At 43.3% G+C, this 14,775-nt stretch overlaps 1 protein-coding gene across 1 annotated transcript in view; it reads left to right on the top strand.

Annotated features, from left to right (window-relative positions):
• Positions 1-3,841: 3,841 nt before the first annotated feature.
• The window catches only part of LOC100670389 (gamma-aminobutyric acid type A receptor subunit rho1), a 34,397-nt gene continuing 23,463 nt past the window's right edge, over positions 3,842-14,775 (top strand). The window contains exons 1-2 of the mRNA XM_003404352.4: positions 3,842-4,349; positions 14,319-14,369. Coding sequence (XP_003404400.1) covers positions 4,228-4,349; positions 14,319-14,369 — 173 coding nt within the window. The 5' untranslated portion in view covers positions 3,842-4,227. The remainder of the gene's footprint in view (positions 4,350-14,318; positions 14,370-14,775) is intronic.

Below are 14,775 nucleotides of genomic sequence, written 5' to 3'. Positions count from 1 at the left end.
ATCTTATCAATTGATGCAGAAAAGGCATTGGACAAAGTTCAACACCCGTTCATGACAAAAACTCTCAGCAAAATAGGAATAGAAGGAAAATTCCTCAACATAATAAAGGGCATTTACACAAAGCCAACAGCCAACATCACCCTAAATGGACAGAGTCTGAAAGCATTCCCCTTGAGATCGGGAACCAGGCAAGGATGCCCTTTATCACCACTCTTATTCAACATTGTGCTGGAGGTCCTAGCCAGAGCAATTAGGCTAGATAAAGAAATAAAGGGCATCCAGATGGGTAAGGAAGAAGTCAAAGTATCTCTATTTGCAGATGACATGATCTTATACACAGAAAACCCTAAGGAATCCTCAAGGAAGCTACTGAAACTAATAGAAGAGTTCAGCAGAGTATCAGGATACAAGATAAACATACAAAAATCAGTTGGATTCCTCTTCACCCACTAAAAGAACACCGAAGAGGAAATCACCAAATCAATGCCATTTACAGTAGCCCCCAAGAAGATAAAATACTTAGGAATAAATCTTACCAGAGATATAAAAAACCTATACAAAGAAAACTACAAGACACTACTGCAAGAACCAAAAAGAGACCTACATAAGTGGAAAAACATATCTTGCTCATGGATAGGAAGACTTAACATTGTAAAAATATCTATTCTACCAAAAGTGATATATAGATACAATGCAATTCTGATCCAAATTCCAACTACATTTTTTAATGAGATGGAGAAACAAATCACCAACTTCGTATGGAAGGGAAGAAGGCCCCGGAGAAGTAAAGCATGACTGAAAAAGAAGAACAAAGTGGGAGGCCTCACTTTACCTCATTTTAGAACCTATTATACTACCACAGTTGTCAAAACAGCCTGGTACTGGTACAACAACAGATACATAGACCAATGGAACAGAATTGAGAATCCATATGTAAATCTATCCACACGTGAGTAGCTGATATTTAACAAAGGCCCAAAGTCAGTTAAATGGGGAAAAGACAGTCTCTTTAACAAACGGTGCTGGCATAACTGGATATCAATCTGCAAAAAAATGAAACAAGACCCATACCTCACACCATGCACAAAAACTAACTCAAAATGGATCAAAGACCTAAATATAAAATCTAAAATGATAAAGATCATGGAAGAAATAATATGGACAACGTTAGGAGCCCTAATACATGGCATAAATGGTATAAAAAACATTACTAACAATGCAGAAGAGAAACTAGATAACTAGGAGCTCCTAAAAATCAAACACCTATGCTCATCCAAAGACTTCACCAAAAGAGTAAAAAGATTACCTACAGACTGGGAAAAAGTTTTTAGCTATGACATTTCCAAACAGCATCTGATCTCTAAAATCTACACGACACTGCGAAAACTCATCTACAAAAAGAGGAATAACCCAATTAAAAAATGAGCAAAGGATATGAACAGACACCTCACTAAAGAAGACATTCAGGCAGCTAACAGATACATGAGGAAATGCTCACGATCATTAGCCATTAGAGAAATGCAAATCAAAACTACAATGAGATTCCATCTCACTCCAACAAGCCTGCCATTAATCCAAAAAACACAAAATAATAAATGTTGGAGAGGCTGTGGAGAGACTGGAACACTTCTACACTGCTGGTGGGAGTGTAAAATGGTACAACAACTTTGGAAATCGATTTGGCGCTTCCTTAAAAAGCCAGAAATAGAACTACCATATGATCCAGCAATCCCACTCCTTGGAATATATCCTAGAGAAATAAGAGCCTTTATACGAAAAGATATATGCACACCCATGTTCACTGCAGCGCTGTTTACAATAGCAAAAAGGTGGAAACAACCAAGGTGCCCCTAAAAGCATGAATGGATAAATAAATTATGGTATATTTACGCAATGGAATACTACACATCAGTAAAGGACAAGTCCATTCAGAGGTGCCTCAGAAGAAAGGCCTGGCAATCTATGTCCGAAAAATCAGCCATCAAAAATCTTACGGAGCACTGTTCTACTGACACACGTGGGGTCACCATGAGTCAGAATTGGCTCCACAGCAACTGGTAATATCTAATACTGTCCTTTTCTACAAAGCTATTCTTCTTTGTTTAAGATACAAACTCTGTCTAGCCTGTAGATCATAGCAGAGTCTTCAGGCAGGCATCACACACACACACACAAAAAATTAAAACTATATATAGATAGTAAGGAAACCCTGGTGGCCCAGAGGTTAAGAGCTACGGCTGCTAACCAAAAGGCTGGCAGTTCAAATTTACCAGATGCTCCTTGGAAACTCTATGGGGTAGTTCTACTCTGTCCTGTAGGATCACTATGAGTCGGAATAGACGATGGGTATAGATAGCAAGGAGCCCTAGTGGCTCAGTGCTTAAGTGTTAGGCTGCTAACCAAAAAGGTCAGCAATTATGTTACAGGACAGGGCTTCCCAGCTCGGGACTAAGCCCTGCTTAGATTCTTACCTTCTGACCGAGAATGACCAGGAGAGGCTCAGAGATTCCACGCGAACAAAGGTTTACTAGAGACAGAGTAAAAGCCTCACGAGGGAGAACGGGAGAGGGGTTTCCATCTGTGCTAGCCTCCAGTCTCTCAACTGGACAAAGGATTTCATAGGGCTTATAAAAGTTCTTGGAAACCCTGGTGGCGTAGTGGTTAAGTGCTATGGCTGCTAACCAAAGGGTTGACAGTTCAAATCCGCCAGGCGCTCCTTGGAAACTCTATGGGGCAGTTCTACTCTGTCCTATAGGGTCGCAATGAGTCGGAATGGACTCGAGGGCACTGGGTTTGGTCTTTTGGTTTTAGTATAAAAGTTCTTAGGTGAGAAAAAGGCATTATCTTTATTCATTAGATGGATGGAGATTTCTAGGAAAAGGGGAGGGATTACGGAAATCACATGCTCACGCAGTTAGAACTCAAGATCGACTTGTTTGCAGAAGTTGTTGGAACTAAGATGGAGTCTGTTACAAAGGCTGCTGGGATGTCGTGCGTGCGCGATGCCTCTGGATTTTGGTTCGAGCCCCGGCAAGGGGTCCCTGTTCACGTTTGTCTCATGTGGAAGGTCATCCGTAGGCCACGTTGATCTTTACTGCCTATGCCCTGCACCTGGTGAGGCCTTGAAAAAACAACTCAGGAAGATTATCAGTAATTTATAGCTGGTCAAGCCCACAGGGCCTTGAAATGTAGCCTTTATTTAATTCAGCCAGCCTGATCTCTTCCCTGTCTCAGTTAGAGAACAGAGACTTAATGGTTATAGTCAATTTATTACTGGTATAAGATTATTAAAAAAACAAAAACAAAAACACACGTTGCCATCGAGTTGATTCTGACTCATAGCGGCCATATAAGGACAGAGTAGAACTGCCCCCATAGGGTTTACCAAGGAGCAGCTGGTGGATTCAAACTGCCAACCTTTTGGTTAGCAGCCAAGCTCTTAACCATCATGCCACCAGGTAGATTATAGCCAAGCAAAAATCCTATGGGGCAGTTCTGCTCTGTCACATGGGGTCGCTATGAGTGTGAATCCACTCAACAGCACACGAACAACAATTATCAAACGTGAAAGTCTGATGAGGGTTCATAACAAGGAAAATGCAACTGCTAAGGAAATTTGGTTGCAAAGATAAAGAGTCTCTTCGCCACTCGCCCTCCTAACTTCTACCAAGCAGGCAAGAGTGCAGGTACTGAGCCTGGAGGCTCCACCGCTTCAGCCACTGGAAGGAGGGGTGGCGGCAGAGAGTTGTCCAAACCCAGCTCTCAGCTAAAGCAAACAATAATAGCTGGAAGCTTAAAATAGATCCAGGGAGGCACTTATTAGCATGACAAACGAAGTGGTTGGCACCTCTGGCATTTCTCATTTTGGAAATTGCTTTGGTCCAGTTTTACTTCCTTCTATTCATTGGACCAGAAAATACATACCCTTTACCAACATATCCACAACATTTGACAAAGAACTCCTTTAGACCAGCCGAAATAATTGTTCCACAGGGATGCAGGAATTCAGCCTCAGTTCAGAAAATCCCTCACAGCTGACGTAGGAGGATTTATAGGTTTAGTGGAAATTGCTTTCCCTGCTCTGCAGATTACTGTGGGTTGATTTTTTTTTTTTCATGAGTAAACATCCTTCTAGTAATGAATAGACCAATAATGTCTTAAGAGAGAAAACGAGCATCCTTTTTCTTTTTGCTCTTTCTTGAAAGAACTGTTCGGACTCGGAAACCCATGGTGGCTGTCCAGGATATAAAATTTGGCATCTTCCTTTTGTGGTGGGGTTGGGTTTTGGCCACTGAAAGCCGAGTGCACTGGCAAGAACGAGAAGGACACGAGATGGCTAAGAAAGGCAGGTGAGTGGACTTTTAGGGATGGAGGATTTATGGCAAGGGGGTGTGCAACGCAAGCTTGTGACATCGTTCTAGAAATCGAGCATCGGCTTCCAGCGTATGTGTGTTATGTGAATGCCGTTTTCCTGCTTCTCCCTTTGTTCTCCCGCTTCCTCTCTTTTAGAAAGTTAGAGCTACGCTTTTTAAAATGATGCTAGGTTTTTTTGGTTGTGTTTTGGTAGGTTAAATATAGTGCTGTTACACATACTCTTAAATCCCTTCTGGATGAAAAAAATGTATGCACATTAAAAAAAAAAGCAAGGGCAATTTGTTAGTATCTACAACCTAGAGTTAAAACAAACCCGCTAATTCTGAAAGAACCCACAGGACCTCTTATTAGTGGAAATTATTTCTAATCATTTCTGCTAGGTTTGTGGGTCCCTTTTTATATCTTCATTAAATTGTCCTCAACCTGTAAATTGGCAGGGTGCAGCGATGGAGCTGCCTGCTGATGAGCTGCTTGTTGCCAACACGGTACGTGCCACCCTGTTCCTACGCGGGAGCCAGGCTTCCCACTGACCCCTGTGTTCCCACCTGGCTGGAGGGCTCTGATGGCATCACTGACAATGTGTGTACACCTCTGCACACCTGCTTGCCTGACATTAGTTAATAAAAAATGATATTTAGAGACAACCCAGTCCAGCTCTCTCTCTTTACTGATGACGAAATGGAGGCAGCAAGGGGATTCTTGGTTCTTTATTCTTCTTCTACAAGTTTGTGACACCAGCTTTAGATCCAAATTGAGCCTTGACTTTTAAAGTTTCTGGACAAAGATATGACTAGAAGTCGGAAGTATCAGTTGATATGAAAGGAAGTCCAGCTTTCAGGAGTTTGGGGCTGGTAGGAGGCCTGGGTGTCTGGCTCCTCAGTGGCCTCCTGTCCTGGGGTTGGAGTGAGTGCCTGCATGGCCAGCTACAGTTCACAGCATTTGTTTCGAGCTGTTATAGCAGCATCACCAGACTGGGAGCTGAAATATTCAGTGGTCACGGTGAGCCCCAAGGCAGGGAGAGGACTCACCGTGCCCAAGCTGTATGCACAATTACGGTTAGGGCCAGAGGTTGCTAGGGCAAAAAGCAGTCAAATTTGTGGAGTGGCGCAGCCATAGAGATTATTTGAACCAAATGTGCTCACGAGGGTTAAAAGCAACAATAGCAACAAACCCTATTGGTTGCCACCAAAAACTTCTTAGCTTCTCCCCCAAACCAGAGTTACTGTGACGACGTATTAGTAATACCAACGATTAAGAGTTCCAGGCAGCAAAATACTCTTTCTTTAAAAATATGTTTCTTAATAGGACTTCCTCTTTTGTTATTATTAAGAAGAACATTTATGAGCATCATTTAAATTTTAAAAAGTAACAATGGAAAAATTATTTAAAAATCACAAAAATCACCTATAATCTCCCAACCCAGAAATAATCTTGTGTATTCCAGCCGTGTTTTCTAAGCATATATTAAATAGTTTGGGGTTATTCTATGCACAGAGTTTTGTAACCTTCTTATTTTACTTAATATTGTCTACAGGTTTACTTATTTTAAAAGTCTACAAAAAAAAGAAAGTCTATGGAATTCTCATTTGAATGACTGTAGAGTAGTGAATAATATACCAGCATTTAAGCTTTTCCCTGTATTTATGGACATTTAGTTGCTTCCTTTTGTTACTATAAATAGTTTGTGCGACTATCTTTGTCCATAAGAATAGTTGTCTACATGCGTGATTATTCACGTAGGATAGACTCCTAAGAAGTGCAATTACTGGGTCAAATGGAATGAGAACATTTAAAGCTCTAGATATATTTGGACAAATTACTTTCCAGAATGATGGACCTAACTTATCCCCCCACCAACCAAGTTACTAGTAAAACCAGTTACTGTTGAGTTGATTCAGACTCATGGCCACCCCATCTGTGTTGTCAGGGTAGAACTGCTCCATAGGGTTTTCAGTGGCTGATTTTTCAGAAATAGATCACCAGGCCTTTCTTCCTAGATGCCTCTGGGTGGAATCAAACCTCCAACCTTCTGATTAGCAGCAGAGCATGTTAACTGTTTGCACCATCCAGACTCTATTAACCAGTTTAAGTTTTATTTTTATGTAGTCTAAATTTTTAAAAACCAAACCCATTGCCGTCGAGTTTATTCCAACTCATAAAAGGGCTTGCTTAATTTCATCTAGACTTGAAGCCTGTCAGTAATTTGTATCCAGGCTTCTTTTCACAGTTCATGGTTCACACTAATAAAGCAGGAAGCAAGGTAAACACGTACACACAATACGGCTGGGACTATTGTGAGGCAACACATGCAAGTGCCTCCTTAAATTTTGCACCCTCCGTGCCTCTCCGTAGTCTCCGCCCTGGCACACAGTCTCGTGTTTTCCCAAAATCTCCCTGGGAGGCACAGCCAGGATGGGTTACCTCTCACAAATCATGCTAAATGAAGCAATACTTATTACTTGTCCCTTTCTCCCCAGTAGAATGGAGACATTACCTGTCTATAACCACAGGCCGCTGGACAAATTTCAGCACTCTGGACATACTCTGGGAGGGCAAACCGATCCTACCAGAAGCTGGAAGCACCATAATCATACTTTCTTTGTCATGTTAAAGAATTTAAATTTATCTGAGGGACAGAGAAGCTGGGGCTGGGGCCTGGGGACCTTAGTTTCAGGGGATATCTAGGTCAGTTGGCATAACAAAGTCAATTAAGAAAATGTTCTGCATCCCACTTAGGTGAGTTGTGTCTGGGGTCTTAAAAGTTTTCCAGCAGCCATTTAAGATGCATCAATTGAGAATGAAGAAAACCAAAGACACAAGGAAAATAGTAGCCCAAGAGACTAAAGGACCACGTAAACCAGAGACTCCACCAGCTTGAGACCTGAAGAACTAGATGGTGACAGGTTAACACCAATGACCACCCTGACAGAGAATCCCAGACAGAGTGGGAAAAAGTGAACAGCAGAACTCAAATTCACATAAAAACACTAGACTTAGTGGTCTGACAGACGCTGAAGGAATTTCCAAAATGATGGCCCCTGGATGCTGCGTTAACCCAGAACTGAAACTATTCCCCAAGCCCACTCTTCAGACAATGATTAGACAGGACTATAAAGCAAAAAATAATACATGTGAAGAGTGTACCTCTTAGTTCAATCAGATACATGAGACCAAATGGGCATCCTGTCCAGAGGCAGGATGAGAAGGCAGAAAGGGATAGGAAGATAGAAAAAAGAAAGAATTCAAATTTATTCTGAAGGTAAAGAGGATCTGTCCACCTGATTTCCATTTCAGAGAGATAATGCTGGTGGCAGCGTGGTGGCAGGTGCTGCAGTGGAGGCTGAAAAACTAATCCAGAGTCTATGCCTTAGTCCAGATGAGAGATGGTGAAGGCCTGAGCTAGGAAGATAATAGTGGAAATTAACAGGGGTGGTGGAAATGGATTGGACAGAATCGTCAGGCTTAGAATTAGATTGGCTATGGGTTTTAGGGTGAGAGAGTTTAGGGTGAATGTCTAGCAGGTATTTGATTTGGACAACTGGGTAGATGGTGGTGCCACGGTAAGGAGGAGGAGGAGCAGGTTTAGGAGAAAAGATAATGAGTTCAGTATGAACGTATTGATCTTGATGGCCTTATAAGGTAGAGTTGTCCAGTAGGCGAGGGCATATAGGCCTGCAGCTGGATGGAAATCAGGCCTGGAGATGTGCATTTAAAGGTCGTCCTCATAGGCGGTGGTGGATGGAGTGATCCAGAGAGTGCTTGCAGCATGAAATGAGGACAGGATCAAGTACCTTCGGGAACGCGCTCTGCATCCTCCACGTCCCCACGTTCTGTGCTCTCCTTCAGAAAATGAGAACAGGAAGTTACGTGGATGGAAGTAAAATTCAGATTGAACCATATGAAAGTGTTTTTGTAGACCAAAAACAGGTGAACATCAGCATTTCATGTGGTTCAAATTAACATTTTCTTTCTTAATCTTTATAGCAACCCCGTTAAAGTTAGTATTATTCCCCCTCCCCCCTATTTTATAGGAAGTGGAAGGACAGAAAGATGAGTCTCCAAAGTTACTGGCTTTTTTTCTGTGTGTGTGTGTGTGTGTGACCATCGTGAAATTCAAATTGAAGTCTGCCTGATGGCAATTCCACTCTCCTTCCAATAACATAAGCTACCTCACTGCAGACAAGTGAGTCAAACGATTTTAATTCTTGCTATTACCATGCGATCACCTTGGAGGTTTTTACTCACCCCTGTTGTAGGCCTAGGAGCCCTGGTAGTGCAGTGGTTACGTGCTTGGCTGCTAACCAAGAACCCACCGGCCTCTCTGCAGGAGAAAGATGTGGCGGTCTGCGGCTCTAAAGATTTACAGGCCTCGAAATCCTATGGGGGCAGTTCTACTCTGTCCTATAGGGCCCTTATGAGTCGAAATCAACTCAACCGCAGTGGCTTTGGTTTGGTTTGGCTTGAGGCCTGGACTCATGGCTCGATTCCCCAGGGTGAGAGGGTGAGAGGTGATGCTAGACAGACAAGTTCAATTGGTAGTTTAACACACTGATATGCATTGCAGGCTGTCGTCTTGGCAAATGTGCCCTTGATATGTGTCCTCCTGGATAATACAGTTGAGACCTTGGTCAGCAGGGGAAGGATGAAGATTCTGAGCATGAAGAGTCCTCTTCATCCTCAGCATCTTGCACAGTATTGGTCCTGGGTGGACGCTCAAGACTTGTTACTTCAATAAAGGAAGAAATAAGCCCCCTCAGATGAGCACTATGGGAGGTTCGTCAAATTTTGAGATGCTCTCTTTGCCTTCAAGAAGCTTAGATTCTAGCCTAGAAAAAACTGATAAATAGGATCCCTTTTTATTGTTTTAGTATTTTAAAAACTCCTTTTCTGCTTACATGTCCATGTAAAATATTTGATAAACAGATTTTAGCACAAAAGAGAAGATAAAAGCCTCTCAGAAATAACCGCTGCCATCCTGTGTATAGCCTTACGTTATAACTGTGAGAACTAACAGCAGGCCAGGTCTGTGTGAGAGACCCACCAAGTGGTAGGAAAAGAAGTTGGTCATGGTGGCAGAAAGAAGGCTTGCTCAGGTAGATCCGAGCCAGGACAGAAACCATCGATTCAGAGCTGGATGGTCCTACCCATACCAGACACAGCCTCTGCTGTCCTTTGGTTCCAGGCAACTCAGGTCTCCCACAGATGTGCAGGCCTCAGGCACTAAGAAGTGTCCACATTCTTAAAAGCTATGGTTTGAAACGCAGATTATTAGTCACCCAAAAGCCTACTTAGTAAGGAACCAAAGGAGATGAACTGCTTCCACCCGAGGAAGAACCTAGAATAATCATTATGTGGAAAAATGCACGGCCTCTCTAGCAGTTCAAGAAATGCAACATAAATAATATCATGGTACCATCCTTATTAAATAAATAGAAACTACACGCGCGCACACACACACACACACGCACCCTGTGCTGGTGGGACCGCGTGGAAACCCACACCCATATTGGTGGGGCTTTGTCAGTGGAATGGCCCTTTCAGGATTGCATCCACTAACGTGACTTTTGCATCTCAGGGATGCCAGCTCCTGTGATAGACCGCAAAGGTCTCAAAGCTACCTTGTGGCCCAATCCCTTATCCCACATCCAAAGGAATGGGCCTGGAGAAAGGAGAAACCATGTTCTCCCACCAGTCTGAAAAGCTGGGGTTCGAGGCAGCGTGGTGGCTTCCTAACTGCCAGCATGTCCTCCTGCTGTCCCAATCATCGCCACAAAGAACGGTGCAACAGAGCAATGTGTGCAACACTTCACTGCGGTGTTACTTGTTGTCAGCTGCTGTCGAGTCTATTTTGACTCATGTCCATCCCATGTGGCTGTGTAGAACTGCCCCAGAGGGTTTTCTTGGCTGTGATCTTTACCAGAGAAGATGGCCAGATCTTTTCTCCCACAGAGTGGCTGGTGGGTTCCAGCTGCTGACCTTTCAGTTACCAGCTGAGCACTTAACCATTGTGCCAGCAGGGCTCCTTCAAAGGATGTTTAAGGATGCGCAAAGGGCTATACCAGTCCAGTAGAGCTAAGGTTTATTTAGTGCCTGCCATATGCCATGCAGGTGTCTTACATCTCATTTAATCCTCTCAGGAGCATGGTAGGTAGGTACTATCACAATCTCCATTTTAGTAAACCAGACCAAACCCATTGCCATCAAGTTGATTCCAACTCATAGTGACCCTATGGGACAGAGTAGAACTGCCGCATAGGGCGTTCAAGGCTGTAATCTTTATGGAAGCAGACTGCCACATTTTTCTCCCATGGAGTGGCTGGTGGGTTTGAACCGTTGACCTTATGGTTAGCACCTGAGGACTTTAACCATTGCACCGCTAGGGGTCCTTTCTGTCTTCTAGAGGAGGAAATTGAGGTTTAGAGATTAGGTAACTCACTCAGGGTCACACACACACAGCTGGTGCGCTCACTTAGCCCAAATTTGAAATAGGCAGTTGGATTCAAAAGCTTTAACGTCTGTGCTAAACTGTGTATGTTACTGGCTGGGAGAGAAGTTAAAAAGGTATAGAATTTACTGTTGCACAGCTTGCTTTTCCATATAATTCATAAATTTATTGTTGAACCTCAAGTACATAGGATTGAATTAGTCATAATTTTGATTTATGACACTCTCATCATTTCTTTCCCCAAGAACTTATTCACTGCTGTTCAGCATTAAAATAAGATAGTGAGTTGCTTCTGAGAGAGTAATTTTTCGAGCTGCCTTGATTTAAGTGTTAAATTTCGTTGTGGCATTTTTACCTAGAGGCAGTAAAAGGAAGGACAGAAAATAAATGTATTTGTTGCCTCATACTCATGATAACCTTTTGACTTTCATTTGGAAGATTAATAATTCAAAGAATTTTTCTCACTTTCACCTAATCATATGAAACTGGCCACTTTTAGAAATCGTTTCTTGTTATCTTTTAGGCAGAGAAATTCTTTACCCATAGCTATACACACACACACAGATGGATTTGTCTAAAATCCAAACACCCTGAGGGACTGAATTGCTGGGCTGAGGGCTGTGGAGACCATGGTTGTGGGGAACATCTAGCTCAATTGGCATAACATAGTTTATAAAGAAATGTTCTGCATTCTACTTTGGTGAGTAGTGTCTGGGGTCTTAAAAGCCTGTGAGTGGCCATCTAAGATACTCCACTGGCCTCACCCCTTTGGGAACAAGGGAGAATGAAGAAAACTGAAGACACAAGGCAAAGATTAGTCCAAAGGACTAATGTACCATGTCTACCACAGCCTTTACCAGACTGAGTCCAGTACAACTAGATGGTACCCGGCTACCACCACTGACTGCTCTGACAGGGATCACGATAGTGAGTCCCAGACAGAGCTGGAGAAAAATGTAGAACAAAATTCTAACTCACAAAAAAAGACCCGACTTGCTGGCCTGACAGACTGGAGAAACCCGGAGAGTATGGCCTCTGAACACCCTTTTAGCTCAGTAATGAAATCACTCCTGAGGTTCAACCTTCAACCAAAGAGTAGACAGGCCCATAAAACAAAACGAGACTAAAGGGGCACGCCAGCCCAGGGACAAGGACTAGAAGGCAGGAGAGGACAAGAAAGTTGGTAATAGGGAACCTAAGGTTGAGAAGGGGGAGTGTGGACATGTCATGGGGTTGTTAACCAATGTTATAAAACACTATGTGTACTGTTTAATAAGAAACTAGTTTGTTCTGTAAACCTTCATCTAAGGTACAATTAAAAAAAAAAGAAAATACATAAGAAAAATCAGGAAGAAAAAATGGATTTGTCTATCCTCAGACTGCAATATTCATAGTAAAAAAATCTCCCGTAGTCCTCCCTGTGATTCATTTTTTTTTAAATTAACTTTTATTGAGCTTCAAGTGAACATTTACAAATCAAGTCAGACTGTCACATATAAGTTTATATACACCTTACTCTGTTCTCCCACTTGCTCTCCCCCTAATGAGTCAGCCCTTCCAGTCTCTCCTTTTGTGACAATTTTGCCAGCTTCCAACTCTCCCTATCCTCCCATCCCCACTTGTGATTCATTTTTTCTGTCATCATTGTATACGCGTGTGGTTTTCCAAGAGCTTTGCAGGTGTGTGTGGAGCAGGCAAAGTTCAGGCAGGAAGGTGTGGCCGAGTTAGACTGGACTCACTCCTAGCTCTGCCACTTCCTAGCTGCTGGGCAAGGAGACTTCTCTGGGCCTCATTTTCCTCACATGTAAAATGAGGCTAATATATGCCAGAAGTGGTTGTGAAGTTGGAACAAGATGACAGGTTCAAGTACCTGACACAAAGTAAAACAATGTTAATTCTCCCAGAACTGTAAGGATTCTGACTCATAGCGACCCTATAGGACAAAGTAGGACTGCCCCATAGGGTTCCAGGGAGCAACTGGTGGGTTCGAACTGCCAGTCTTTTGGTTACCAGCCAAATGCTTAACAACTGTGCCACCAGGGCCCCACATACAGGATGGCAGTGGTTATTTGTGAATGGTTTTCATCTTTTCCTTTAAGCCTAAATCTATTTTTCAAATATTTTGCATGTGCGTGTAAGCAGAGAAAGTTTTTAAAATATTAAAACAATAAGAATGGATCCAATTAATCAGCTTTTTCTAGGCTAGAATCTAAGTTTCTTGAAGGTAAAGAGAGTGGCATCTCAGAATTTGACAAACCTCCCATAGCGCCCATCCAAGGGGACTGATTGCTTCCTTCATTAAATTGACATGTCTCGAGAGTCCTCCCAGGCCCAGCATGGTGCAAGGTGCTGAATATGAAGAGGATTCTGCCTTGATGGCCTGTGGCCTCATTCTGGATGGCCATGAGCCCAAAGAGCATCCACTCTTCAATCTTTGCTCTTCTTCACTTCAGTGAGCCATTGGTGCAGAGCTCACACCTGCCTCTGCCCCACTTTGGTACAGATGACATCAGCCTTGTGCATCGGTCAAGTCCTAGAAGAAAACAGAATTGCACCCAAAAGGACTTAACTAATGATAATTGAATAGAGGGGCTACTTACAGAGCTGTGGGCAGGATTCAGGGAACCAACTAGGCAAGTTGATATCCTCAAGGATGAGAAACAGCAGGAAACCATGACTAACCTTAGGCCTGAAAGGAAAATAGTATTATTGAAGCCTACTTAAAGCTTAAGGAGCCCTGGTGGTGCAATGGCTAAGGGCTAGGCTGCTAACTGAAAGACTGGCGTTTTGAACCCCCACAGCGGGTCCAAGGGAGAAAGACCTGGCAATCTGCTTCTGTAAAGATTACAGACTAGGAAACCCTCTTCGGGCAGTTCTGCTCTGTCCTGTAGGTTGCTAGGGTCGAAACTGACTGGACGGCACCTAACAACAACACTGAAAGCTTGAACTGTGAAGGAGGGACCACCCATTGAGGGTTGTAATCACAGTGAGGCAGCCATTGCCGGACCCTGGCCTGGAGACAGGGAGATGATGGAGGAATAAATACTCGGACCTCTCTCTCCTCCTGCTCTCTCACTTCCTTTGCCTCCCATTTGGCTGAAACAAGATGCCAGAGGGCAAGGAAACCCAAGTGGTGCAGGCAATGTGGTACTCACCTTAGTGACAATTTTATGGTGGAGCCAAGTTAAAATGTACACATCATTAAGAACCCTCTTAAAGAATGGCAGCAATTTCAGGCTTGGGTTGGCCAATGGGAAGATGTTTTAGTTCAGATCTCTTTAAATCCAGCCTCCTAAATTATTTACCCTCCAATCCCTGCTCCTGAGGGAAACTGGAAAATGCTCATCGAAAGGCTAAGTTAACCCTCTGAAGCCTCACAGGTGTTTTTGTTTCATATGTTATTCTGATTAGATTTGAAGCAGTTCTGGAGGATGAGGGGTTGCTTTGTTGAGTACCTAGCCTGCCTCTAGAATGTCCGTATTTTTTATTTTCATAGTAGACCTCAAAGACAGAGACAAGAAGCACATGAAGATGCCCACCATCAAGGCAGGTATGGTCACAAATGCGCACCACTCTGAAAGACACTTCTTCCTCACACCTCAGCTGTGATTGTTTCCAGCAGTTCACCCCCTTCACCAAGGAGCAGAAAGCAGAGGGTGGGAAGTCTAAAGGGAGAATAGGGGAAGCGCACTCTTGCATCAGCCTGGGTGAGAGAGAGGATCATGGCAACCATGAGGACTGGCCTTCCTCCTCTTGAAGTTCCCCAGCTTTCTTCCTTACATCCACCATCTGGGTTGTTGTTGTTAGCTGCTGGTGAGTTAGCTCACTCATGGTGAACCCATGTACAATAGAATGAAATGTTGCCCGGTCTTGCTCCATCTTCACAAATGTTGCTATGTTCAAATCCACTGTTGTGGCCACTACAGATTTTACGTGCCTTCCCACCTACCTAGGGC

The sequence above is a fragment of the Loxodonta africana genome, chromosome 1 (assembly GCF_030014295.1).
Source record: "Loxodonta africana isolate mLoxAfr1 chromosome 1, mLoxAfr1.hap2, whole genome shotgun sequence".
In the NCBI taxonomy this organism is placed as follows: Eukaryota; Metazoa; Chordata; class Mammalia; order Proboscidea; family Elephantidae; genus Loxodonta; species Loxodonta africana.
Note: the sequence above shows the minus strand (reverse complement) of the source record. Positions and strands in the feature narration are given on the sequence as shown.